The sequence below is a fragment of the Rousettus aegyptiacus genome, unplaced genomic scaffold, assembly GCF_014176215.1.
Source record: "Rousettus aegyptiacus isolate mRouAeg1 unplaced genomic scaffold, mRouAeg1.p scaffold_m13_p_3, whole genome shotgun sequence".
Taxonomy (NCBI): domain Eukaryota; kingdom Metazoa; phylum Chordata; class Mammalia; order Chiroptera; family Pteropodidae; genus Rousettus; species Rousettus aegyptiacus.
In genome coordinates this window covers 121,504,440-121,516,947 of record NW_023416306.1, presented here as the reverse complement: position 1 = coordinate 121,516,947, position 12,508 = coordinate 121,504,440, and the positions used below count along the sequence as shown (strand labels likewise).

General features: G+C 39.2%; 1 protein-coding gene across 4 annotated transcripts in view; it reads left to right on the top strand.

The window, feature by feature from the left end:
• The first annotated feature begins 2,265 nt into the window (after window positions 1-2,265).
• The window catches only part of ATP8B4 (ATPase phospholipid transporting 8B4 (putative)), a 192,596-nt gene continuing 182,353 nt past the window's right edge, over window positions 2,266-12,508 (top strand). For 2 of the 4 annotated variants that reach the window (XM_016128590.2, XM_016128584.2), the window contains exons 1-3: window positions 2,266-2,484; window positions 7,359-7,467; window positions 12,398-12,466. In XM_016128590.2, coding sequence (XP_015984076.2) covers window positions 12,439-12,466 — 28 coding nt within the window. In that variant the 5' untranslated portion in view covers window positions 2,266-2,484; window positions 7,359-7,467; window positions 12,398-12,438. The remainder of the gene's footprint in view (window positions 2,485-7,358; window positions 7,468-12,397; window positions 12,467-12,508) is intronic. The other 2 variants (XM_016128586.2, XM_016128585.2) reach the window with 2 other exon arrangements.

Below are 12,508 nucleotides of genomic sequence, written 5' to 3'. Positions count from 1 at the left end.
ATTGTTGGTAGGCAAGCTCATTGTGAAAAATTTAAGTATACAGAAGGGTAAGAAACAATGAAACATTTCCCCTCAAGGGCCCACCAGCCCCTCTACCCACATACCATACCTCGGGGTAACTGTTGTTAATTATTTCTTTCTGCTTAGCCTTCCTGTTATCATTCATTCAGTTGATGAATATTTACTGAGTGCCTATTATAGACACTGGGGACACAACAGTGAACGAAAGTCTCTCTCAAGGAGCTTATAGTTTAGAGAGAGGAAATAGTAAACAGCAAGCACTTTTAAAACATTTTTACCAATGGGATTATCCTATACATACATATTCATCTGCAATTTCTTTTTTCAGTTGACAATACATCTTGAACATCTTTGCAAGTCAGTCTGAGGAATCCTACTTCTTTCGTTGGTAACAGCTAATATTTATTGAACATCTACTATGGTCCAGGCACCGTCTTAGTCACAACTGTCCTCTATGGTAAGTCCTATAATGATCACCTTTTTACAGATGAGGAACTGAGGCCCAGAGAGGCTTGAGAACTTGCTCAGAGTTACCTGGCCAGTCACTGGTGAAGCCAGATCTGAACTTAGACAATCTGATTCTTTACTCTAGTTTTACTCCCTCTTGACATCTGCATAGTACTTCTTTGTACAGATGGACCTTAACTTATTTAGCCAGTCAATTCCCATATTTAAGCCATTTTTAGTTGTTTCCTATCACAGACATTGCCATAATGAACATTTTTACAGATATGTTTGCATATTTGTGATCATCTGTAAGGTGAATTCCTAAGAGCTGGAAACATACACATTTCTATATTGATAGGCACTATTTAGTTTTCCTTTAAACGTAATTTACCGATGGCCACGCCACCCTGAACATGCCCGATCTCCTCCAATCTTGGAAGCTAAACAGGGTGGAGCCTGGTTAGTTCTTGGATGGGATTCCACCTAGGAATACTGGGTGCTGTAGGCTTTAAACAAACAAACAAACAAACAAACAAAACCCATATTTTACCAATTTCTACTCCCACTAAAGTATAGGAGAATAGAAGAAGATACTGATTTCCTTATGTCTTTCCTTATATTTTCTTCAACAAAGGGAAATATCAAACTTAGAATAGTTGCCAATGTGATAAATTAAAAAGTGGTATAGAGGCTGTATTTATTTTTTTTAATTAAATTTTTTTTTTAATTTTAAATATTTTAAAGAAATGATTGCTTCATTGTGTAGGCTGTTCTTGGTTCTTTTTATCATGCAATGAAGAAAGCAATCATTCTTGTTTCGAGAACCTGCAGTTTCTTGTGACGGTGGAGCTTGGCAGGGAATGGCTTCCTTTTCCTCCGAACTAGTTCTTTGTGGAAATCTGAGGGATCAGTAAAGGGCCGTACTAGAAGAGTGAAGTCAATGATGCACAGGGGATCAACTTGCTCTGGTTATAGAGACGTGATTAAAACATATTTGGTTTCTGTACTTAACTACAAATCTGAGGCAACTTCTAAAAAATCCATAAATGGCTTTAGACATATTTAAAAGGAGCCATTATCTTTTCATTTAAACACAGTCACAAACCAAAATATTTCGTTTTAATCTAATCCCATCGTAAAAACCAGGATCCCCTCAAAGCGATTCTGAACTAAAAAGTGAATTTCATATCCTATATGCATTTGTCCTTTGGCATCCTCAGGGTTAATGGTTTGCTTGCTCTGAGCTGAAATTAAGAATGTTGGGAAAGAAGTGTCATTACTCTATTAAATGTTGCTTGAGTGTCCTTAGCTTTTATGACAAGAGAGTTGAAGTCCCATAATAATGATTAAAAAACACACACAGATAAGCTACTGTTAATTCCTTCTTTTCTGGGGAAAAAAACAAGTGAGGAGTCCAAAGATGTTTGCTTATCTCCCTCAGCCAAAGGCTGATAAAAGATTGGAAAGCTGAAGTAGTAGCTAGTGAACCCTTCCGTTGTCTCTTCCAACCTTCTGAACTCTTGGTTCCCACAGAGGAAGCCATCCTCCCAAAGCCAGCCTCGAGGGAGCTTCCTTTTGTTTCTCCAAGATTAACCAGTTCTGCCCTGGCAGCAGCAACAGGCAACTACTATAGAAGGAGAGACTCTTCTGGGATTTGGGTATTTTTTCCAGAGTCCCCCCACCCACTGCCACCCCTCCTCCCCGCCGCCAGTTCCTTACTGGTAGTAAAATTGCTTTCCTACAACGTCTTCCTCTTTTTCTAGTGAGGTGCTGATTCGGATCTGCCATTTAGCAGCTTCCGGTAGTGGTAAGTGGTCAAGGGTGTTTTTCCGGGAGTTGATCTCAGGTTTTCAAGAATGTGCCCTAGAGACCCAGCTTGTTTTCTGTGTAATTACTAGAGCTCTCAGAATAGCCTTGGTTTTCTCACTGCCATGGGCACGGAATGGGCACCTGTTTGATTTTCCTGCACTGCTGGGAAATCTCCCTTTTTGGGGAGAGGGTTAGGTCCAGGCTGAGGTGAGTTGGTGGGAGCTTTCGAGGGTTGGTGAGACTAAGGAGAGTTAGCTCTGGGCCGTTTGGGGCTTTCTGTTTCTTTTTTTCCAGCTTGCTGTTTCTTATATCCTGTGTGGTTGAGGTTTAGCAAATAGGCTTTATTATCCTCTTATTATTAAAAAATGATTTCGGTGAAAGTTAGTTGGGTTTAAAAAACAGAACTTTGCCTTTTTTTCTTTTGGAGTCTGAATTTTTATTCTGTTATCATCACCTATATAATGGCCAAAGGGACTAACATCAATGTCTATTTTTTTCTTGGTTTATGGGTGTCGTTTTCTTTGATAAGAGTTGGTTTTAGTTTTTTTCAGGGGATTTGTATATAGTTCACCTATTCAAGATATTGTTTATTCTGTGAACAAGTCATGCTTTGGACATAAACAGTTTGTCACTAAGCTCTCTGATGCTTGAGGGGTATGTTTTCAGTGCTGAGATTTGTCTGAACAGAATTGATTCCTCTAACTGTTTTGTGAATAGACATGATAGAGTCTCAGGTCCCTGGTTAACAATGAGCTGTTTTGAAGGGGGAAAAAAAACTGGCAAGAAACATTAATTGGAGGTTGAAGGGTTATTAATAAGATGAGGAAATCCCACGCATGGGATTACCAGCACCTCTGTCCATCAGCTGTCACCTTTGCTCAGGTGTTGCTCCATGCTGGCCTTTGCTGCAAAATGTAAATTTAGAATAATTTTTTTAAAGTACGTTTAGCTATCTTGTGCTTTTACGTTTTTGCCATGCAAGCATCATTAAAACTGTGGAGCCAAGATTTTTTGTTTTTGTTGCCCCTGGAAGATTTTCTTGTGCATAAGATTTAATTTGTTCTTACATGGTAAATTAGAAATTTTCATATAGTAGGAAAAGACTTAACCTATCATTTCAAAGTAAATTGGAATTTGTAGCTCTCTTTGACATAAAATTTCTTAATGTATATATTCTAGATGCTTGCATGGCATATACAAAATTTAGATGCTAGTATTTGTTTTCAGGATTTCTCATGAAAAGTCATAGAAAATAGTAACCTTCAAATGTTCCACATTTATAGAGCATGCCTAGCCTTACTTAACTTCTTAGCAATATTCCATATTTTTAAAATGTTAACCAATAAATTTCTGAATGTAAATGTTAAATACTATTTATCGTTGTATTTTCGAAAACATGTTCCTTCCTGAAATTGAGGTTATTTCTTCCTCTCTCTCCTTTTCTTTATTCAACTCCAGTTTGTTGAGCACCTGGCAGGTGCCCAGAGGAAGAGGGCACAGTAGGAAAACCACAGCTTTTCATTTCAGTATATCTTTTTCTGATCCTTCTTCTGAGGCCCCTTAAGGACTTTATCCTTGTCCTTTTATTGACTCATCCTTACTCTCTGTCTTCTCCTGACTTCTCTCTATTCTTGTTCTTCCTGAGAGAGATCATTCATTCCCCGTGACTTTGACATTGCCTCATAAGTTGACGTCAAGTTTACAAATTTGTCATTTCTTTTTAGTGCCAAGGATATTTTCAATGATCAAATGGCATTTAAAGCCGAATGTATTCAAACTGAACCCTTTATTCTCCCACCCTAGTCCTGCTTCTGCTCCTACACCTTTATTTCCTTCTCCCTTCACTGATGTATTTGTTATTTTAGTTAATGAAACCTCTATTCCCTCATTGTCCCAAGCCAAAAACGTTGTCCTCCTTGTCCTGCACCTTAACCTATGGGCCACTTATAAACTGTCAATTTAACTGCAGAAACATTTCTAGAATCCAGCTTTGCTTGCCTGTTGTCATTGCTTTTTCATCTCTTTCCATGCCAGCCCATGCTGTGGGGGCAACCTTCCTAAAAACTCTGATAGCCTGCACTTGCATAGAGAGACACAAGGGAGCAATGACAAAGAATCCCTGCCCATCGGGTTTTGAAGAGGATTAAATGAGATGAAAAATGTCAAGTGCTTAGCGTGAAGTCACCTACCTAGTGAATGACAGTGATGAAGATGATGAACTCTTACAGAATCCATTTATTATTTATTTTGCCAGCCCCATATCACACAACACCTATAATCTTGTTGCCATGACTGCGCTCCCCAAAACTTCTCTTCCCTTTCACAACACTTGGTCTTTCCACATGTTGCTCCTTTTGCCTGTTTTTATTGAGCAAACTCTTCTTTTTCGTTTTCTTAGAATCACCATCTCTGAAATATTAGCTGACTCTGCAAAGCAGGCTTGCTGAATCTCTTCCTTCTGCTTCCATAGTTCTTGGTCCTCTTCCATCATAGCCCCACAGTTGCCATTCTAATGATCTTTCCGTGTATCTGGCTGTCGCATCTTCTTCAGACTGTGGGGTTTTGAAATACAGAGATGGGCCTAATGATCCTTGCTTCCCTCTAGCCAGCCTAAATTTGATATATAAGTGTTTGATGATTGAACATCAGTAGGGATGGCCCCCAAATTTGATAGGATGTTTTCTATTCTCAGAGTTAAAAATGAATTAAAAAATAAGATTACTAGCTTTCCTTTTTTGAGTATTAACTTTGTAGTAGGGGGCGCTGTGTTAATTTCTAGGCATGACTTGATTTAGTTTACTTAATGATCCCATGAGTTACCCTGATTGTCCCTGTGTACAGATGAGGAAACCAGGGCTTAGAAAGGAGGGAGACTTATTGGAGTGTACAGGGCTAGTAGGACTAAACCCAGCCCTTTGACTCCAGCACTGGTGGGAAATAATAGGGAAGTAAGAAGAGGAAGAAAGATGACCAAGCTGTGAGAGACATGTTTGGGAGAGAAAGACAGGAAGAGGAGAAGAAAGGAGAAAATGGATAAGGGTGGCAATGAGAACAGGCTAGGAAAAGCAAGGAAACGAAAAAGAAAGAGAAACTAGTAGACTAAGTTGAGAAATGAGCAGGGAATAAACAAGAGGAGAAGGGAAGCAGGGTTCCCACTGCTTTAGAGTTTTTGTGGTTGGGTAACAGCTGCATGCCTAACAAAACATAAACACACTTCAGTGTTAACATGACAATTGACAACAAAATCAGTCTGATATATATTATACAGAAAATAGAATAATTTATTGTTGAGGCATGGTAGATATAATTGCTAAGCAATTTATAAATTTGGCTGTACTCACCATCACTTTTACAAATACACATATACACACACAGACTGGCTTGAAATTTTTTTTACTTCCACTTTTGCTCAATATCTACAGTCTGCAAGCATTGTGCCTCTTGGCAGCTGTTGCTGACACTAAATATAATCATAACATTATCTATACTTCCCACCCTCACATCACACTCAAAGCTGCACACACACAGGACAGAGGCCCGGACTGATTCCTTATCTCTCACTGGTCTCACATTCTAAGGCTGAGATTTCTCTTCCCTGAGGTCTTGGAGCTGTGCTTCAGCATCCCCATTCTTCAGGGTCCTAGCCCGGGGGAATATTCTTAGCCTGGTTGCTAACAGATATGACTACAAGGCCACCATGTCTGTGGATGGGAGAACTTGCTGAGGCTTTGGTTTTCAGACTCTGGGAACTTAGGGCCATGGAAGGAAAGGTCATGGGTAGGGCCGGGGAATATGGAGGGCATCAGGAGGAGAGAAGCGACTGGTTCCTTAATCCTGCCATCACAGTTTCCCATCCTCAAACTCCACTGTTGTTCAAACAAGTGGACTTTTCAATGTTCATCTAAGTTCATTCTGGTGCTGGCCTCCCGGGAAGCCCCCTCCTTTCCACTCTTGGTGGATCAATTCTCAGAGAGAAGGTGGATTGGGCTGGGAGGCAAGTACTGTAGTGAATAATACGAAGGAAAATTAGGGAAACAGGGAATGGAAACTGGGAGACTGAAAGAGGAGAAAAAGCAGGGAGTAGGAAAGACAGGAAGGAGGAAAAGAGGTGAGGGAACACTTTAATGGAGTGAACTATATGTACATGGGTAAATAACCTCACAACACCTCTTGGAGGAAGGCATTATTATCTATATTTTACAGATTCAGGGATTGACTCTTAGAAATGGTAAGTGACTTGGTCAAAGTAACACTAGACAGAAAGTAGTTGAGCTGGTATTGGGATGCTGTTATTTTAAAACTCTCTCTATGCAGTACAGTGTCCCCAAAGGGGACGAGAAAGCAGAGTTGGGGAAAGAGGAAGGCAAGAAGAACAGAACAGAGACTGGAACATAGAAGGAGAGGACAGGAGTGCCTCACAAGAGGTGAAGTCTGGGATTAGGCTTGTTGAAGCTGGATGGGTCCTTTTCCCCTTGATCCATTTTGTTCCTGAGTCCTGAGAACTGGAGAGGATGCACTACTCAAAGGAAGTAGAAGGTTCCTTCCAGTGGGGGACATTCCAGTTCTTCCCTAGACCCTGAAATGGAGCCAAGCAGGGAGGGCTCACCTGGGCTTACTTGCCCAGAGAGAACTGCCAAGAATCTGCCCCATGCTACTCTCCTGTCCTGGCTCTGATTGCTTCTGTTTTTTTTCCCCAGCTGCCCTGGCCTCTTTTCCCTTTCTTTGCCAATCTCCTCCAATCCCTTTGCCTTTCTGTCACTCTACCTCATAGTTTCAACCTTTATTTTTCCACTGGTTCTATTCCCTCAGTGTATCCCCCTGCCTTGCCTTTCCACTTTAAACACATCTTCTCTTTAAAGTCTCTTTACACATTCACACTTATCTCCTTTATTTTACTGAAGAATGTCTTGAAGGAGTTACATTTTCTGTCCTCATTTCACCCTAATCTCTATGACTTTGACAAAGAAAGTTTAGAGGACTGCCTTCAAGATAACTAACACAACACACTTTCATTGTGAGCTCCATCCCTAGTAGCCCCTCCAGCTAGGTTCTGAGGCTTACAGTGCTTATTTGTTCCACAGTCTGTGATGAGTTAGTGGAAAAAGCAGAAATCCAAGATCAGGCTGTTTGACTCCAAGGACAAGCTTCCAGACACCACATCCAGCAGGCTGTTCCCTTGGGAGCCTCTTGGTGAGTTTACTATGGGCAGAGTGGGATGTTTGTCCTGTTTAGACTTTGGTCCATAATTCAACAGCATACCAAAACCAGATCTATCTTTCTGGGACAGACTAATATTAGCTCAGGAGACTGATGGTATAAAATAAAAGTGACAACGTATTATTTTAAAATGTGTAATATAATTTTCAGGAGCACCAGCTTGTTCACATCAGCATGTGCGACTCCTGCTTTCTTTCCCTGTAGGCAGGCTTCTGTGGGAAAGCGAGTTATTATCAGCAAGTTGCTTAGTAATCATGGAATTGGAGTAGGGGGAATTAACTGTAATAACCTGATTGCGGAATGGCCTCAGGTCATTAAAGGGAATCTTTAATCTTTTAATCTTTGCTTAAAGCATTGAGTTACCTGGGCATACCCATTTTCACTCTAAGTAGAGACTTCCTTGCGGAATCATAATATGGACAGGATGCCTTCTTCCGCTGCTTCCAGCTTAGATGTCTTGTTATCACCCTCAATCTCAAAGTGTCTGAAACCAATTCCATATTTTTTTCTGAACAAACTGGAGCCATTTTTTCCCTTAGAGAATTATTTTCTGTGACCAAGAGTCAAAACCTGAACTTGAAATGTAAAAAAAAAGTAATAAATTTTTCATGCAAGCATAACTTTAAATCTTTTCCATCAAAGTACTCATTGCATTTTAAAATTAATTAATTAATATACATAAAGCCCTTAGCTATCATTTCTTAGCTACTCTCTACTCTTTCTTCCTACTTCCTATACCTCTTTTTCTTATGAAATACCTCTAGGACTTTCACACTAGGAAACAGACATTTTAATCTCTTACATAAGGCGAAGCCAAGGGTAAGATAAGATCTGGCCAGTAGCTTTCCTTTTTCCATTTTCTCTACTGTGGGATGATTTAAAAAAAAAAGGATGGGGGGGAATGTGTTCATGTAAATGTTGTTAGATTTGGCACTTGTTGGATTTCAAAATTCTAAATTACTATTTCTAGAGCTAGATTTCACTTAACAAACCAATTTTCTCACCTGATTTTGTTCACTCTATTTCCTTAGACCTCCACTAATCTAAAAGTTCAACAAAAGATGACTTTTCCTTACTCCATCATCCTTTAGAGGTGGACCTAGTGCCACCTGGGGTAGTTTGGTGAGTTGATAAATGTGCAAGAATGAAAGGACTAAATTTTACTTCCTCAAAGTGAAACTAGAATCTGTTACATTAGTATGAATTGCCACTTTTGCAAGGAAAAGATTGGATTGGAGGAAACATGAACCTGAAAGCCAATTCTTAATTTTTGCTTTAACTTTATGTCTTAGAGAGCAAAAACAATTGAATAAAATTATTAATAAGAGATAATTTTCACAAATCTTATAGAGATATTGATTAACTCATACAACAGTGATTATAATATCACTGGATTAATTGTGAAGTGGAAAATATTTTCTTCAAAAGCAAGAATGATTAGAATTTAAAAATGGATTTTTTCAATATCTTTAAAAGGTTTCAAAGATACTTTGGGAATGGTATTAGAGAAATTAAAAGCAATGAAATAGCTTATGGCTTAAAGGTAATTTTAGGAAGAATATGGTATTGCTTTATGTTTGATTATCTAGGGGTTTTTAAAATGAGAACTTCTTACAGGAAGATCTAAAATAAGAGAGGGAAGGGGATACATGGATATTTTTACTTAAGTTACCTTTGTGTTACACAAATATATTTAGATTCATCTTTTGTACTGGTTATCTTTTAGTACTAATCTCTCAAAGTAATCTGGCAAAACCAATAAGGAGAAAAAAAGTTGGCCAGTGGCTAATACTCTTATTAACTTCCTGAGAGACTGAATTTCTCTCTTCTGCTTGCATTTTCATTGCCATCTGTTAGGTGTAGAGTCCCTTTTGTCATCTTGCTTAAAGAATTGGTCTACCTTTCACCTGCTTCAGGGACTCTGAGCCCATGAAAACAGAACATTTTCACTTAGTCTCCAGAGAGAGTTTTCAAGCCCTAACAACTTGGCTTAGAACTCTCTGGTGAGTCCTAACCTTCTGGCCAGATGGGGCCACCAGATACAGATGTCATTGTCACAGAATCCATTCATTGGTCCCCCTTCTGCATTTTGTATATGTTATTGTGACTAGTTTTTTGGAACAAAGATGATCTGTCTTCATGGATGAAAACCCATTTTTGTCCATGTTATTTCTCACAGGAAGGCTTTTCCCTCAAAAAATCCTTTACGTGAATCTTTTTTTACATCCTCTTCATGTCTTCTTCTCCCAAGATTTGCTTATTTCCCCCTTCTTTCTTGTGCTCTTCAATTTGATTGCTACATTCTTTCTAGTGTTAACCCAATATTGCTCATCCTTTAAGATTCTTGCTAGGCTGGAAAAGGGGGTGCACAGTAAGATGGGGAGCAGCCAGAGGGAGGAAGCAGCCAAGAAAGCCATGATGACCCCTAGCTTGCGAAGATCTAAGACATTCTGGCACTTGGGGCTGGGATCTGGGAAGAGATAGTTGCTAAAAGGGAAGTGCCTTTTAGTGTCTGGAAGTCCTCATTCCATTCCTCTTAGAAGCTGAGGACATCGCTCATTCTTCTATTTAACAAATGTTTACTGAGCATTGCTATATGCCAGGTATGTATGAGATATTGGAGATACAATTATGGACCAGACCGATGAGGTCTCTGTCTTACTATCTTAATGGGGGAACAGCCAATATAATAAGAAAATATGTTCTAGAGTGATAGCGGCTCTGAAATGGAAAGTTCTGGATTTTATAGGAGCACACAGGAGGTGCTCCTATCTCTGATTTGGAAGATTTGGGGAGGTCTCCTAGAGGAAGTGGTGGATGAGTTGATATTGGAAAGATGAATAGAATTTAGTCAAGTGAAAGATTTGGCAATGGGGGTAGATGGTAATGGGCAGAGGGGGGAGCATATGTGAAGAGCCTCAAACAAAAAGAAGTATAAACGTGAGGGAGTGCGAGGAGAAATAGGGGCAGTAAGGAGAGTGGTGTGAAATCAGGCTGGAAAAATGGGAAGAGACCAAGTTGCAGAGGGTCAAAGAAGTCATGTTAGAATTTGATTTTTTTCTATTCCTTCTTCTTCTTTCTTTCTTTTCTTTCTTTCTTTTCTTTCTTTCTTCTTCTTTTCTTTCTTTCTTTCTTTCTTTCTTTCTTTCTTTCTTTCTTCTTCCTTCCTTCCTTCCTTCCTTCCTTCCTTCCTTCCTTCCTTCCTTCCTTCCTTCCTCTCTCTTTCTCTCTCTCTCTCTCTCTCTCTCTCTCTCTCTCTCTCTCTCTCCTTATTGTTTAATCAAGTTTATTGAGGTAACATTAGTTAATACAATTATATAATTTTCAGGTGCACATTATAATTTGACATCTGTATATGCTATTGTGTGTTTACCACCCAAAGATCAGTTTCCTTTAACTACCATATATTTGTTGCTCATTTTTCTAAGGCTAATAGGAGATAACTGGAGGGTTTTAAGCTTAGTCATGATATGATGCCATTTACCTTTTATAAGAATGACTCTGGCTTCAATGTTGACCTTAGTCTATAGGTGGCCAAGACTGGAGCAGGGAAACCTGTTAGGAGGAATGCAGGGGAAAAACAATCGCTGGCCAGTAGGCAAGTCCTAAAGGCAATTGTTGCCTGGGGCTTGGGGGTAGAGAGCAGTGAGGAGGGGGAAGAGAAATTGTCTTGGATAAGCTTTGGTGGCAGTTGGTAGAAGGTGTGGTAGGAGAAAGAGAAGAGTTATTGATGCCTTATTTTTGAAGACCTGTCCCTGCTTCTAGTTAGCACCTGGCAGCAGTATCCCCATCTTTTTGCTTAGATTCATCAGTTTTAGTATCTGGTCCCTAGAAAAGTGGTGGGTCCCACAAAATGTCAATGGCTCTATTTGTCAGGCTGTGCCCTCCAGGCTTTTCCTGGAGGTGGTGGGTAGGAACCCATGGATCTGGGGACATGACAGGGAGAAATATTAGTGTCAGGCTTTTTAGACTCAGTGGTTTGCAGTGGAGCAGTGAGCACTGATGAACTTCCTCTGCATCCTCTTTTTCTGCAACTACTAAGCCATAGGCATTGCTCTTCCTCTTTTTTGGTCTCCATATGACTGACCAACTTCTTTAAGTACGTTTACTGCATCCTACCACACCACTTCTTTGAACAGGAAGCAAACAGTCATTTCTCTTTCTAACTGGAAGAGCATGCATTCACATTCTACTGGGTTCTAAATGCTGGAAGTCTTTTGTCTGCCCCTTTATGCTAAATCTTTAATAGAGTTTACCATATGAAGGAAATTAGACCACACGTAGGGAAAATAAAGAAAGATAATAATGACATTCTTGCTTTTTTGGTAATTACTTCGAGAAGACTATATACATGAGAATAAATTGAGGAAAATTTTTGAATTGCATTTTGTTTCTCTAAAGCCTGGCCAGTAATTTCCTCTCACATGTAACTCCTGCAATTCAGCAGTGGTTCCCAGTTCTGGCTGTGGGAAGGCACTTAAATAAAAGGCAGATGCTTATATAAATGTCTAATCACTGTGTTGTACACTTGAAACTAATATAATATTGTATGTCAACTATATGTATGTTTTTAAAAAGGCAGATGTTGGAGCTTTACACCTGAGATATTCTGATTCATTAGGATTATGGATATATTAGAAAATTTGGCTCAATTTTAATGCCAAATTGAATAGCACACTTGTCGTTCCATATAACCTCTATAATAAACAAATTATTTTTGTTCAGAATTATTCTTATCTTATTAGATTTAAGCCTGTTAAGTGAAATCTGTTATTCTTTATTGTGCCAATGACTTCTTAGTCATCTAGATTTGACTAGGTAAAAAGTTAAAGGATGAAAATTTATGGTTAATGAGCATTTTTCAAATACTAATGTTGTGTACTTTTCTTGTTTTCTTATGTAGGGCAACTGTTGAGGCCTGCTGACAAACAATAAGATGCAATAATGTTCTGCAGTAAAAAGAAGTCACTTGGTAAGTATTAAGTTCTTCAGATGATACAAAGAGAATATGATT